Source organism: Myotis davidii, unplaced genomic scaffold (assembly GCF_000327345.1).
Source record: "Myotis davidii unplaced genomic scaffold, ASM32734v1 scaffold132, whole genome shotgun sequence".
Lineage (NCBI taxonomy): Eukaryota > Metazoa > Chordata > Mammalia > Chiroptera > Vespertilionidae > Myotis > Myotis davidii.
The window spans coordinates 1,273,952-1,289,385 of NW_006285258.1; the positions used below are offsets into that span (position 1 = coordinate 1,273,952).

Here is a 15,434-nt window from a genome sequence, read left to right on the forward strand (position 1 = left end):
ACCTGAATTTTTAAAATTTATGCTTTGATTACTAACACGGTAAATAGCAAAAGATAGAACCGACACACACAAAAAAGCGCTTTGGAGTTCTCAATTTGAGAACCACTTGTCAATATGAAACAAAGGAACGTAAAGCCTGAGTCCTGGCAGGTTTACCACAGTCAGAGGCCCGTCTGCCCAGCGCCGCCCATTCCACCGACACCCAGTCCCCGCCAATAAGAACCGCTACTGAAGAATGGGCGGGTTTTGTCCTCCAAGTGAACGCGTAAGAGTCCACCCGCTTCGGTTCCGGGTGTTCGGGGAAAACTAGGTCACAGAAGGGAAGGAGCCTGGTAGCTAGTCTTTGCGACACTGTCGCGTTCCGCCGGTTCCGTGCCGTAAAGAAACCGCGGCGCAGTCCGCAGCCGAGGCAACGGCAGATGTGCCGCGGCCATGGCGGATATGGAGGACCTCTTCGGGAGCGACGCCGACAGCGATGCGGAGCGTAAAGGTGGGGTCGACTGGGCTTCGCGGGAGGGGCGCGTGGCGGGCCCTCCGCGGCCCGATCCCGCCCGCAGTGCTGTTCCGGGTCTGCGAGCGCCACGACGCTACGTGCCAGTGGTCGCACTTCCTCCGCTCCTGCCCTAGCGCCCCCTGCGCTCCGGGCGGTGCCAGCCTCCCTCCGCGGGGCCCGCCTTCCCCCAGCGGGGGGGAATGGGGGGGGGGGTGGCACATGTAGAGTGTGCGCCTCGAGATCCCGGGAGTGCGTGGAGCAAGAGGGGCGCGGGGCAGGGGTGGAGGCACGGAGCCTTGGGGTCCTGCTCGGACCTGTCTGGCGCAGGTTTGCGCAGGGGAAGGGCTGTTTGTGAACGCGTGGAGATTAGGTGTTCAGGAGCAGGAGGGATGGCTGGGCGAATGGACGGGGGGGACCGATGGTGCCCTCTTGAACGAAACCAGGCAGACCGTGGTGTGAGGGGGAGCTTGAGATGTCTGGGCGAGGGGCTGGGAGGGATACCGGGGTAGTAACCAGGACTCTGGTATTAGATGGTGGGGCATGTCGGGTGTGTGTTTGGAGAGGAGAGATGGAGGATTTGTTGATAAGATGAATGAATGAATGAATGTTTATGACGCATGGCAGTATTTCTGCTGGATATTTGAGTTTGCAACACGAATAGGAGTTACTGTATTTGAAATGAGAAGGGGCTCAAGACCAAGTTCAGAATTCTTGCAACCCTCCAAGCTCAAAGTAACGTTATCTACATTTTTCCTAAGCAAAGGGCATTATTGTGGTTGTGTGTGTGTGTGTGTGTGTGTGTGTGTGTGTGTTTTCCCCTCGAACTCCATCAGTTTATTCACATTTTTAGAAATCTTCCAGGAGGTTCTCGTCAGGAAGATGTTTGGAAATATAGTCTTATATATTACCTATATAGAGAGCCTTATATATCCCTTTGCTAGGGCAGTTTTTTCACTTTCTTGATGTCCTTCCTTGCACAGAAGTTTTTTATTTTGAGGAAGTCCAAGGTATTTTTTTCTTTTGTTGCTCAATGTCCTCCATTTTTGAAGCACAGTTTTGCTGGATATATTATTCTTGGTTGACAGTCTTTTTCTTTCAGCACTTTGAATCTGCTTCCTGGTTTCCATGCTTTCTGATGAGAAAAAAGCTGTTATTCTTATTGAGAACCCCTTGAGTGGGACAAATTGCTTCACTTTTTTGGCTTTCGGGATGCCTTCTTTGTCTTTGTCGTCACAGTTTGAAAATGAAGTGTCTAGGTGTTCTCTTTAACTTTATGCTGTTTGGCATTCATTGAGCTTTTTGGATATGTAGGTTGATGGTTTTGGGGGGTTTTTTTCCTATCAAATTTGGGAAGCTTTCGGTCATTATTTCTTCAAATATTCCTTCTGATCTTTCTCTTTTTCTGGGACTCCCATTGTGTATATGTTGGTACATTTGATGGTATCCCACAAGTCTTTTAGATTTATTTTTCTTCATTTTTCTTTCTTTTTCTGTTCATTCCACAGGATAATCTTAATGAACTTGTCTTCAAATTTGCTGATTTTTCCTTCTTCCTGCTCACATTGCTATGTAGCCCTTTATGAAATTTTCATTTCAGTTATTGTACTTTTCAACTCCAGAATTTCTGTATTGTTTTTTATTTTTTAAAATATATTTTATTATCTTTTTACAGAGAGGAAGGGAGAGGAATAGAGAGTTAGAAACATCAATGAGAGAGAAACATTGATCAGCTGCCTCCTGCACACACCCTACTGGGGATGTGCCTACAACCAAGATAAATGCCCTTGACTGGAATCGAACCTGGGACCTTTCAGTCCCTAGGCTGACGCTCTATCCACTGAGCCAAACCAGTTACGGCTCTGTATTGTTTTTAAAATAATATCTGTCTTTTTATTGATTTTTTTGGTTTTTAATATATTTTTAATGATTTCATACTTTTCAACTCCAGAATTTCTGTATTGTTTTTTATTTTTTAAAATATATTTTATTAACTTTTTACAGAGAGGAAGGGAGAGGAATAGAGAGTTAGAAACATCAATGAGAGAGAAACATTGATCAGCTGCCTCCTGCACACACCCTACTGGGGATGTGCCTACCACCAAGATAAATGCCCTTGACTGGAATCGAACCTGGGACCTTTCAGTCCCTAGGCTGACGCTCTATCCACTGAGCCAAACCAGTTACGGCTCTGTATTGTTTTTAAAATAATATCTGTCTTTTTATTGATTTTTTTGGTTTTTAATATATTTTTAATGATTTCAGAAAGAAAGCAGAGAAATAGAAACATCAGTGATGAGAGAGAATCATTGATCAGCTGCCTCTCACAGCCCCCCACTGGGGACTGAGCCCACAATCTGGGCAAGTACCCTGACTGGGAATCAAACTGTACCCTTCTATTTCATAGTTCAACACTCAACCACTGAGCCTTACTGGCTGGGTTTTATTGATACTTTTTATTTGCCAAGATATCATTTTCATTGCCTGGGCTTCTTCAGAGACAGTTTGTAGCCTTTTTTTTTTTTTTGTATGTATGGGCCGCATACGTTTTTGTCTCTTTGCATACTTTATAATTTTTTGTTGATAATTAGGCTCTTTGAATATTATATGATGTGACAACTCATGAAAACACACTCCTCCACCTCCCTAGGATTTGTTGTTGCTATTTGTCACAGTAATTATTGTTTAGTCTTTTGAACTAATTTTGCAAAGTCTATTCAAGTTTTTTGTTCATTTTTAAATGTTGTCTGCAGTCTTTGTTGTGTGTGGCTAATGAAATCTGTCCCATTGCTTAGTGGTCAGCTAGTGATTGGACAGAGATTTCCTTAAATGCCTAGAATCCCCCCTCCCCCCGCCCCCTAAAAAAGAAACCTCCCAGTCTTTACAGATCAGCTCTGCGTATATGTTGGGGCATGCTGTCTACATTCAAACAGGCAGTTTACAGCCTGGCCTTGCCTTTACTTTCTGCTTGTGTGGAGCCTGAGGTCAGCCAGCAGTGAGAGCTTAGTGCTTCCTCAGTTCTTTCCCGAGCATGTGCACAGCCCTAAGCATATGTTCTTCCTGATCGCTGGGAATGTGTGGGAACTTTTAAAAGCTCTTACTCCCCATATTATGTCATTCCCCAGCCTTTCCTCCAAAGCTTTTTGGTTTGTTTTTAACAAACACTTCCAAGTAGCTGCCTCAACACTGAGAAAGTTCCATGTTAGGTGAGATAAAGTCAAGCCCTTTGAGCCAGTCCTCTTGTGATTTGCTAGGCATCAAAACTAGCTACCATGATTCTCTTTGAATGAGGCCACTTCTGCTCCTTCCAGTAGTGGTGTGTGTGCCAGAAATTCAGGCTGTTACCTTAAAGTGAGCTGGGGAGTAGCTGGCAGAGAGTGGTGGGGGGTGGGGAGGTGGGGGAGTAGCAGGTGTAAAACACCACGATGTTCTGTTTTCTCTCTAAAAATTCAGCTGGTTTTTCTCTTGTTAACCTCACCCAAAGGTATTTTTTCCATTGATTTTTAGAGAGAGTGGAAGGGAGAGGGAGAGACACAGAGAGAGAAACATCAATTGGTTGCCTCCCACATGTGCCCTGACTAGAGCAGGGATCGAGCCTTCAACTGAGATACGTGCCCTGGGCTGGAATCAAACCCAGGATCCTTCTGTCTACGGGCCAATGCTCTACCACTGAGCACACCCAGCTAGGGCCAGCTGGGGTTTTTTTTTGTTAAGGATTCTCCTGGTTGCTGCAACTTTTGGTTAGTTTCCAGAGTACCAAGAAAATTGATACTAACAGTTTTTAACAAGTGTTTTCATTGCTTTTATGTCGTGATGGGCTTTTGATGTTCCTTACTCTGCCTCTCTTTTTGCTGACATCACCCAGTGTTTATATGATTCTATAGATTCTGATTCTGGATCAGACTCGGATTCTGATCAAGAGAATGCAGCATCTGGCAGTAACGCATCTGGAAGCGAAAGTGATCAGGATGAAAGAGGTGATTCGGGAAAACCAAGTAATAAAGAACTGTTCGGAGATGACAGTGAAGACGAGGGAGCTTCTCATCAGAGTGGGAGTGATAATCACTCTGAAAGGTCAGACAATAGATCAGAACCTTCTGAGCATTCTGACCGTGAAGACAACGACCCTTCAGATGTTGATCAGCATAGTGGATCGGAAGCCCATAATGATGATGAAGATGAAGGTCATGGATCAGATGGAGGGAGCCATCACTCAGAAGCAGAGGGTTCTGAAAAAGCACATTCAGATGATGAAAAATGGGACAGAGAAGATAAAAGCGACCAGTCGGATGATGAAAAGATACAAAATTCTGATGATGAGGAGAGGGCACAAGGATCTGATGAAGATAAGTTGCAGAATTCTGACGATGATGAGAAAATGCAGAACACAGATGATGAGGACAGGCCTCAGCTTTCAGATGATGAGAGACAACTGTCTGAGGAGGAGAAGGTTAATTCTGATGATGAACAGCCAGCAGCTTCTGATAATGATGATGAGAAACAGAATTCCGATGATGATGAACGGCCACAGATGTCTGATGAGGAGAAAATGCAAAATTCTGATGATGAAAGGCCACAGGCCTCAGACGAAGAACGCAGGCATTCAGATGATGAAGAAGAACAGGACCATAAATCAGGTAATTCATTTATGAGAGTCAAAATGGGTTAGTAGAAGCATCTCGATAAGGTACATCCCACTTATTCTTTTCGCAGTGTCATCTTTAGTACCCTATTTTTTTCTCTCCTGTCCCTTCATTTCAGCCTTTTCTAATTTTATACATTTTGCTCTTTAAAAATTTTCCTAATCTTTGCATTATTTCTATCCCCCTCCCATTTGTTAATTGATGCTATATCAGGAAGAAAAAAATGTAAAGAGGACAGTCTTAGAGAAGGATGTGTGGTGTGAGAGTAGTTATAAAATGAATAGAGGTGGTTTCATTTCTGTGGGTAACTGAAGAGCCTGCCTCAGGTGAGAGTAGATTTGCTTGTTGGGAAAAAAACAATACCATTGAAACGTCCCCATGGCGTAGCTGTACTGAGTGTGAACAACATGTTCTGGCTCAGATTTTTAAATCCAAAATTTGATCATCCAGAGATAATCAGGTTCCAAGTTTACTCAAACTCATTAAATTCACAAGGAAATTAAATTGCAAAATTGTTTCAAGAGGATCAATGATTTCTCTTATTGTATTCTTCCCTTGGGGAAAATCTACATTGGATGCCAGTCTATAATAAATCAGCAGGTTGCCTGGGGAACATAACATCCAAAAAATGGAAAAACAGCTGGATGATCTCCTTGAACTATGATAGCTTGAAGCAGGCATTCTGACCATAGGGAGATGTGCTTATGTCAAACACTCGTTCCCTAAAGAATCCTGGAAACATACAGATGGCCTTTGGCTCTGGACCCCCTTTTATAATAGTTGTTTACACTATTCTTCTCAAGTTGACACATTCTTCATAATAGAATACTTTTTCAAATATCGCGATCTTACTTACTTATTTTTTGTATTACTAAAATTCACCTTGATTAGGTTAAAAGTCTTCCAGAAGTCATACCTGGATTGTTTCATTTTTGTAGGTAATTGATTATAACTACATATCAGTCCTATTTCCTTAGCTTAAATATCGGTGGAGGCGTTTTTTTCTCCTGTAATACATACCTCACAGGATAGTTTTCAGGAACACATTTTGGCATTATTTAGAAAAGGAGGTCAGAAGATTTCCAGAGATGAATATAGGCCTGTATACGACATAGTAACTAGTTCTAGGTAGAGTTATTTTTACTATTACCAGGATCATTGAGGCTCATGTTCTACTTCTCAAATAATGGTAAACTAACCTAAGACTAGAGTCATAGTAGGGAATCTTGTAGCTGGCTGGTCATTCAGCTTAATTAACTAGCTTCTACAGTGGTTCAGTTGATTTTCTTAAAGTTTACAATTAGGTATAATCATCCAGATAAGTGATGTGTTTGTCTCTTCCATTGCAATATTTTTAATTTTCTCTAATGAGTTACAGATAGATTTAATCATAAGTTTCAGTACTGCTTTTCTCATTCTACCAAGTTTTTCTACTTACAGAAACCAATGTTTATTACCTTTATTTTTTAATTAACTACAGTAAGTTGATTTTTGTGTATGTATGTACAGTTCTTTCAATGTTAATGCATGTATAGATTTGTGTAACTACCACCACCAGAGTCAAGATACAGAACAGTTTTGTCACCCTAAAAGACTTCTTCATATTATCCCTTTTGTAAACACATTCTTCCCTCACCTCTGACCCCTGACAGCTACTGGTCTGTTTTGTCACTAAAGTTTTGTTGTTTTGAGAATGCTATCATTTAAATGGAATCATATGGTATGTAGACTTTTTTCTTTCACTTAGGCTTCTTGCAATTAGCATAATGCATTTGAGATTCATCAAATTGTTTCGTGTCAATAGTACCTTCTTAGTCAATACTGAGTAGCTTTCTGTTGTATGGGTGCACCCTTACAATGTTTATCCTCAATGTTGCTCTTAAAACACAAAATTCAAATCTATGAAATATGACTGATTATGCAGAACCTCTGATTTTACTCTTACAGAATCTGCACGAGGCAGTGATAGTGAAGATGAAGTTTTGCGAATGAAACGCAAGAATGCAATTGCATCTGATTCAGAAGCGGATAGTGACACAGAGGTACCAAAAGGTACTTCAATTACTTTTTTTAATATGTTGATTTCCATTCCTCTTTTTGCATTTAACTATAGTACACGCCCAACCCTGGGCATTTACCCCGATTGCAAGACCCACAGAAAGAATGTAGATACACTGAGTGTACACAGGGGAATTGTACAGATAATGAGAAACTGTTTTTGCTGTATCACTTGAAGAACCTATTTCTTCTTTTCTAATAAGAGTGAATCTGTTGTAAGGGGCTGAGGCTCTGGTTCAGGTGGAGGCAGCAGTGTTCATTCTTCAGTTTGAATGACAGTTCCAGGACAGCTTGTTCTTAAGTTCTTAACAGGTTAATATCAAATGAAGAACCTGGTTCTTTGAGCTATGGATGAGATTAAGAGTTCATGAAAACCCAGTATTAGAGAAGGTAGATTTGTTGTAAGGATAAAAGATCTACCCATTCATCTCTATGGGTGACTGTGTTTCAAATGGCAAATTATTATGCAGTAAAGATGTTAGTATAAAAGCTATTGCAAATAATTTTGATTGCACACAACTATTATTCTGCTGAATGGTAATTATGCATTAATGTTAAATAGCTTATATTAATGATTATAAGGAACATAACTAAAGCAAACATTTAGAGCGTCAACTAGAGAGAAAAGGAGAGCTGGACAGAACAAGAACAGCATGCCCTTTGGATCTATAACTTCTGGTTATATGCATAGATTTTGAAATTAGATGATCCAAGTTAGAGTCTTGGTAGCTCTACTTTCCAAATATATGATTTTGTTCAAATTAATTACTACCCTTCAGTTTTCTGATCTATAAAAGGGAGATGATGCTAACCATCTTACAGGGTTGTTGGTAGAATTAGATATTCATTCTTTCATTTTGTTCACATTTATTGAGAATCTCCTGTGTTTCAGTACTGTTCTGGGCATTGGGAATTATAGTAATGATCAAAACAGATAACGACCTCTCTCGTAGAGCTCACAGCCTGGTAGGGTCAGGGTAGGGTAGGGAGACTGAGTAAATAAATTAAATATATAGTGTGCTGGGTAGTGATAAGAGCTAAGGAGAAAATGAATCAAGAAGAGACATGAGCCGAAACCGGTTTGGCTCAGTGGATAGAGCGTCGGCCTGCGGACTGAAAGGTCCCAGGTTCGATTCCGGTCAAGGGCATGTACCTGGGTTGCGGGCACATCCCCAGTGGGGGATGTGCAGGAGGCGGCTGATCGATGTCTCTCTCTCATCGATGTTTCTAACTCTCTATCTCTCTCCCTTCCTCTCTGTAAAAAATCAATAAAATATATTAAAAAAAAAAAGAAAAAAGAAGAAACATGAGAGTGTTGGTGGGTGGGTTGTAGTTTTGGTGATTTTTATTATATATATTATTACTGTTGTTTTCCCTATATCTAGGTGTAGTTCTGCTTGTGAGGAGGGTAGACATGGATCTATAATTTTAAGATTTGGGAGACTATGGAGAGAATAGGCTGGAATGGGCTGTTTAAGCCCCAAATTTGAATATATAGACTGTAGGAGGGTATCTGGGCTCCTGGGTTTAAAGGAAAGTAGGACAGGATGCAATAAATGAAGGGTGAAAGAAGTGCCTTTCACTGGAGTTGCCCCCTTCCCTCTCCACAGACACTTTGGACAGATCTTGGAGAGCGAGGCTCAGAGTAGTGCTGGGTGGTTTCCTGGTGTGGTCAGACACCTTGGGAATATGTTGAAGTGATAGCTTTGAGGAATCTTTCTCATGGATATTAATACTGCACATTTTCCCTCCTTTATTGAAGATAACAGTGGAACGATGGATCTCTTTGGAGGTGCAGATGATATATCTTCAGGGAGTGATGGAGAAGATAAACCACCTACTCCAGGACAGCCTATTGTAAGTAAAATTACCAACGTGCACTGGGCCTTTATTCAAGGCTAAGTAAAAAGTTTCTGAGGCACCCTGACCAGTTTGGCTCAGTGGATAGAGCGTCAGCCTGCGGACTGAAGGGTCCCAGGTTCGATTCCAGTCAAGGGCATGTACCTGGGTTGCAGGCGCATCCCCAGTAGTGGGTGTGCAGGAGACAGCTGATCAATGTTTCTAACTCTCTATCCCTCTCCCTTCCTCTCTGTAAAAAACCAATATAATATATTTTAAAAAAAAAGTTTCTGAGGCTAAGGGTCTCTCTTACACCAAGAAAAGGAAGTTGATAACTGAATTATGGTATGAAAATACAGTGAACAGATGACTTTCTTGAAAGATAGAAACATCAGTGATGAGAGAGAATCATTGATTGCCTGCCTCCTGCACGCCCCACACGGGATCGAGCCCGAAACCCAGACATGTATTTTGACTGGGAATTGAACCCTGACCTCCTGGTTCAAAGGTGGATGCTCAATCACTGAACCATGCCAGCCAGACAGGGAACTCTTGGTTTTAAGTGGGAGTAGAAGTAACTGCCCTGGCACATCCATACACTGGGATACTACTCGGCAGTAAAAAAGATTGAATTGTTAATACTTGCAAAAGGTTGGATGAAGTTCCAGGGAAATATGCTGAATGAAAAGAAAAAAGGTGACATACTGTGTGATTCCACTATGTAACATTCTTGAAATGACAAAAATTATAGAAATGGAGAAGAAATTAATGGTTGTTTGAGATTAAGGAGGGATGAGGGCAAGAACGAAGTGGGTGTGTCTGTAAAAGGGCAGTGTGGGTCTTTGTGGTAGGACGTGATCTGACTCTATCAGGGTCATTCTCCTGGTGTGATATTGTGCTATAGATTTGCCAGATGTTACCATAGGGGAAACTAGGTAAAAGAAAAGAAAGAAAGAACTGCCCAGCATGAGGTTGGTGCCACGTTGTGCGAGACTATACTGCAAGGACCTGCGATTTGAGAGCCATTGATTTAAATGTTTTTCTTGTCCATGCCAAGAAGTGTATGTGTGCTGTGTTGATAATCTCTGATCTTAATTAATACAGTGACTTCATATTGAAGTGTTGATTAATTTCACACTTCTGTTGGTGAGTATGTAGAAGATCAATTACAAAACTTATTTTCTTATATTGATGCTTCTAAACTGATCTTGTTTCCCATGAGGTTTTTGGGGGGCTGAGTGGGTAGGAATGGGGATTGAGGGTTGCTTTAGCACTGACATTGATGTCTCAGTAGGCTTCTTGCCTACTAAATAATTAAAATGTGGAAATTGAGCTAGACCCTTCCTAGGATCCCATAAAACTCTAAAATTCTATGCTTTCTTTTTTACTAGGATGAAAATGGATTGCCTCAGGATCAACAGGAGGAGGAACCAATTCCTGAGACCAGAATAGAAGTAGAAATACCCAAAGTAAACACTGATTTAGGAAACGACTTGTATTTTGTTAAGCTGCCCAACTTTCTCAGTGTAGAGCCCAGGTAAGGGAATCAGTTAAAAGTATTTCTAGATGTTGGATAGAAATATGTGGAATGTTGATGTTTTTCTTATTTTACATGAGTTGACTAATCACAAAATGAAAAATTGGTTATAGATCTCTGAAGAAATAAATCAAGCATATTCTGTGACGGAAAAAAGTATAGACTATAATATCAATAAAGGAGACTTTTAATGCTCATAATTGTTTTGAGCAGTTTAATACTTAGTAATTAATAGACAACATAAGCTTTGGGTGTTTTTGGCTGGTATTGCTCTATAAACACTGAAATTGAAAGTAGTGAAATTTGCTAGAGAAATGGCAAATGTCCATTGTAGCAGCCATTGCAGATGTAGAAAACCTAATGGTTTTTGACAGTTAATTAGTGTTCGTGGGTATTATTTATTAATGACATGCAAGTTCTTATGCAATTTAAGCTTTTCTCCCCAAGCAAAAGCAAAATGATACAGAAAACTAGAGCAGGTACAACCTGTTCCTTGAAGACTTATATAAGAATGAAGAATATTTTGAATATTTAGCCTTGCTTGCACTTTATTTCCAGCAACGTGTACCCACACCAAATTTCAAGAAAGTGAAATAATTTAAATACTTCCTAGAAGTTGAAGATATTTGATCATTATGAATTTTAATTATATTAGGATTTTTTAGTATAGTGGTATGTTAGGTATGTTATTATAAAACAGTGATAATATTCTTTACAAAGTATGATTAATAGTTTATTTAAAAAACAATTTTTAGGCCTTTTGATCCTCAGTATTATGAAGATGAATTTGAAGATGAGGAAATGCTGGATGAAGAAGGTCGAACCAGATTAAAACTAAAGGTACTGTTCTATGCTTACTCCTTTCTTTTTTTTCTTTAATTAAAGTAAAACCTGGAGACACTAACTTGAGACTTGAGCTTTTGGAAATGATTTTTATATTTCCTGTTTTATCAATAAATGAGTTGTGTTCCTTTTCAGATTTAAAAAATATATATTTTTATTGATTTCAGAGAGGACGGGAGAGGGAGAAAGAGATAGAAACATCAGTGATGAGAGAGAATCATTGATTGGCTGCCTCCTGCACACCCCCTACTGGGGATCGAGGCATGTGCCCTTGACTGGAATCGAACCCGGGACCCTTCAGTCCGTAGGCAGATGTTCTATCCAGTGAGCCAAACCAGCTAGGGCTCAAATTATTTTTTAGGAAGAAAATATATAGCTTTTGCTCTATAAATGTGTCATTTTTCTTGCTGTTACACTTTTTTTGATGCTTTTAAATAATTATTAGCTGCTTCCTTCATAATACATAGTACTATAGTTTGGTGTTTTAAAACAACTCTTTCCATGTGGACTGTGGGTTAAGTTGCAGCAACTTCCTGCAAGAGGAAATTATTCTTCAGCTCTGCTGGTGTGGCTCAATGGTTGAGCATCAACCCCTGAACCAGGAGGTTACAGTTTGATTCCCGGTCAGGGCACATGTCCTGGTTGCGGGCTTAATTTCTAGTAGGGGGCGGACAGAAGGCAGCCAATTGATGATTCTCATCATTGATGTTTCTTTCTCTCCCTCTCCCTTCCTCTCTCTGAAATTAATTTAAAAATAAAGAGGAAATTCTTCAGGCTCTTTGATCTATGGATAAACAAATCACATACAATAGGAGAATTTGTTACTCATACCTAACACTTCCCCTTATGACTTTCTTTGTATTCTTCTGATTGCTCTTAGGAGAGATTTTTATTGTACTAAGTTCCTGGTAATGCTTCTCTTTGATACCTTGTACTGTCTTGTTACCTCTATCCAAGGAGGGCCTGTAATCTTCCTTTAATCAGGGGGATGTAGATAAAGCTGATGCTGCAGAGCTGAGTTGTACCAGAAAACAAGAAGCAGTTGCACTCATACTAAAACGGGAGCTATGCATTTTAAATTCTTAAATCTGAAGGGTTTCCTGTAAATACGCTTTTTCATTGGGTATTGTGCATGGTGTTAGAATGTAAAGAAACCCCTAGAATAAGGAGCTGAATTTTTAGAACAGTTCCATCTCTTCAAGTCTGATAGATTCACAAGTATCTAAGGAACTTTTGTGTAAAATAGTTTCTATCCAACATGCATGGGCTTCCAAAGCTTTTCAGTGAAATTTCACCACTCCTGCCTCTTAATGGTGAATGCAAATCAAATAAGAAAATGGAGGTAAACAGGGACCAATAACTTGTTCTAGGTCACATAATTAATAGTTATAGTGCTTAACTGTAGTGCTTAGAGTGTTTTTTGTTCTTTGCTGTCCTTTTCCTTGCCTCTTCCCAACTCCCATCCTATATAATAAAAGGCTAATATGCAAATTGTCCTCTCAACCGTGAGTTCGACCAGGGGGTGTGTCTGGCCGGCCAACCGCCCATGTCCCCTCCCCCTGGCCTGCGCAGCCTGATTGGATCAAAGCGGACCCCACCCCTGCACAAATTCGAGCACCAGGCCTCTAGTCTATTAATACTTTTCCTTGGAACATGTATATCTGTTTTTCATGCCTGTTTTAGTGCCTCTGGCATTATTCTTCTGCTTTTCATTTTTCTCATCATTTATATAAATTAATGTAGTTCCTTACTTGTTTGCTTTTTATTGATTTTTGCATTTTTGTCTTTATATCATCAGCAAATGCATCAATATATCTATTATATTTTCAGGTCATGTATACCAGACTGTAGTATAAGCACCAAAGCTTAGAAAGAAATATTTTCTCTAAAACCTTGGTGCTTAGAGTACAAAATGTTTGTGTATAACAGACTACTGTCTTTTGAAACTTCGGCGCTTGGTGGAAAATAACCCTGGACCCTTTGTTTCCTGAGTGATATTCTTGAGACTAGGCTGACCGTTCTTAGGCACTTATTGTTATTATTTGAATCACCTTATATAATAAAAGCATTTCTCAGAATAGCTTCTCAGTTAATGATGTGTTTGCATATTTACAGGTGGCTAACTGATTTTGTATGAGAGGGAAGAAATAGTGACAGATTATTGTTTCCTTTATTAAGAAAATTTTAAATGTACACAGATCTAGTGAAGACCGTATTAAAACTCTCATGTACCCATCACTCACTTCAATGCTTGTCAAGTTGGACAATCTTGTTACATCTATATTCCCGCCCCATCGTACCCTATTTTGAAACAAATTTCAGAATGGTAACATATATAATTCATGCATATTATTTGAGTTCTTTAATCAGCCAGCCTCATGGTTGCTTATTTATTTAAGGAGGAATAAAGAAGGAAAGGGGGAAATCTAGAAGGGAACGGCTAGAAGCCAGTTGCAAAGATAGTCACACCTAACAGAATGGAGACCCAAGAATTCTAAGTGGAAACGGGAGCAGCTGCTTTAGGGTTGATGGAGGGGACTAGGCCTAGGGAAGCATGCGTGGGTGTAGAGCTGTCAGTTTTTAGTGTTGGCTTCTCCTTGCTGCCCTTATTTCACTTTCTCTTTATCCTGGAGTGTACCCTTTTCTAAGTCTTCACCGTCACTGTAGTGGGTTCCCAGGGTGCAGCAGTGACATGCATAGTGTATTGCATTTTCCCAGGAGTCCCGCTGAGTTTTTAATTGCACTCACAGTGGTTTTCATTTTAGGAAACCCTTGAATGTTTTTCAGAACTGTCTGGTATTTTCCGTCTATGTAGTTAAGATAAAGTTAGACTCTAAATCTGCTCAATGCTGGGGTTTTAATTTTCATAGGGTGCTTCCTTTTTCTTACCCGTAAGCAGGGAGCCTCCTTATCTCCCAAGGCCAGTAGGCGTAATGCTTTGGTCCCACATGTACGGGGTTTTAGCCTGTAGGAGATCCTGCTTTATGTAGGGATTTCCAATTCTAAATTGCTGCCTCACATGGCTTCAAGCCTTATCTCCTGTCCTGATAGCTCTTACTGTGTCTTCACACCTCCCAGGGATACCACAGCTTTTGCGTCTGCTCAGACGCTCAGGCACTTGGTTCCCACTGTGACTCCAGCACTAGGAACTCAGAAATCCACTTAAGCATATTTTTGTTGTTGTTAATTTATTCAACATCTGTAGGTTATTAAAAAAAAGAGGGCTTTAAAAAAAAAAAGAGGGCTTTAATGTTTTATATCACTAGCTATGCATGCTTATTCTACAGTTAATGTGTTTCTTGAGGAAAAAAGCATAAACTACAGTGTTCTAAGGCACTTGTATTTTAAAACAGGTAGAAAATACTATACGATGGAGGATACGACGGGATGAAGAAGGAAATGAAATTAAAGAAAGCAATGCTCGGATAGTCAAATGGACAGATGGAAGGTGAGCGCAAATGCCTGAAGAGTGTTGAAATACTCAGAGTGTGGCCAGGAGAAACCAAGTTTTGGAATAAGACCTATTTGTGGGCCACCTTATTAAAGAACTAGAGGCCCAGTGCACGAAATTTGTACACTCGGGGTGGGGTCCCTCAACCTGGCCTGTGCCCTCTCGCAGTCCGGGAGCCCTTGGGAGAGTGGGCCTAAGTCAGCAGCAGTTGGACATCCTTAACGTTGCTGTGGAGGTGGGAGAGGCTCCCGCCACCACCACTGCACTCACCAGCCATGAGTCTAGCTTCTGGCTGAGCGGCGCTCTCCCTGTGGAAGCGCACGGACCACCAGGGGACAGCTCCTGCATTGAGCTTCTGCCTCCTGGTGGTCAGTGTGCGTCATAGCGACCCGGTTGTTCCGCCGTTCAGTCAAGTTGCATACTAGCCTTTTATTATATAAGATTTCCATTGCTTAGTCCCTGGCATTGAATAGAGGCAGGTAGTTGAGAGTCATACAGACTGGTGGCCGAAAATGTGATCCTCCTTTTTGGGTACAGCAAAGTAGTTTGGAAAAGGCACAGCAGCCCCCCTCC

The 15,434-nt window shown here is 40.8% G+C and overlaps 1 protein-coding gene across 1 annotated transcript in view; it reads left to right on the forward strand.

Annotated features, from left to right (window-relative positions):
• The first annotated feature begins 301 nt into the window (after positions 1-301).
• The window catches only part of LEO1 (LEO1 homolog, Paf1/RNA polymerase II complex component), a 27,306-nt gene continuing 12,173 nt past the window's right edge, over positions 302-15,434 (forward strand). Inside the window, exons 1-7 of the mRNA XM_006755990.2 lie at positions 302-490; positions 4,375-5,127; positions 7,081-7,185; positions 8,954-9,048; positions 10,422-10,567; positions 11,323-11,407; positions 14,764-14,858. Of these exons, the coding sequence (XP_006756053.1) occupies positions 433-490; positions 4,375-5,127; positions 7,081-7,185; positions 8,954-9,048; positions 10,422-10,567; positions 11,323-11,407; positions 14,764-14,858 (1,337 nt within the window). The 5' untranslated portion in view covers positions 302-432. The remainder of the gene's footprint in view (positions 491-4,374; positions 5,128-7,080; positions 7,186-8,953; positions 9,049-10,421; positions 10,568-11,322; positions 11,408-14,763; positions 14,859-15,434) is intronic.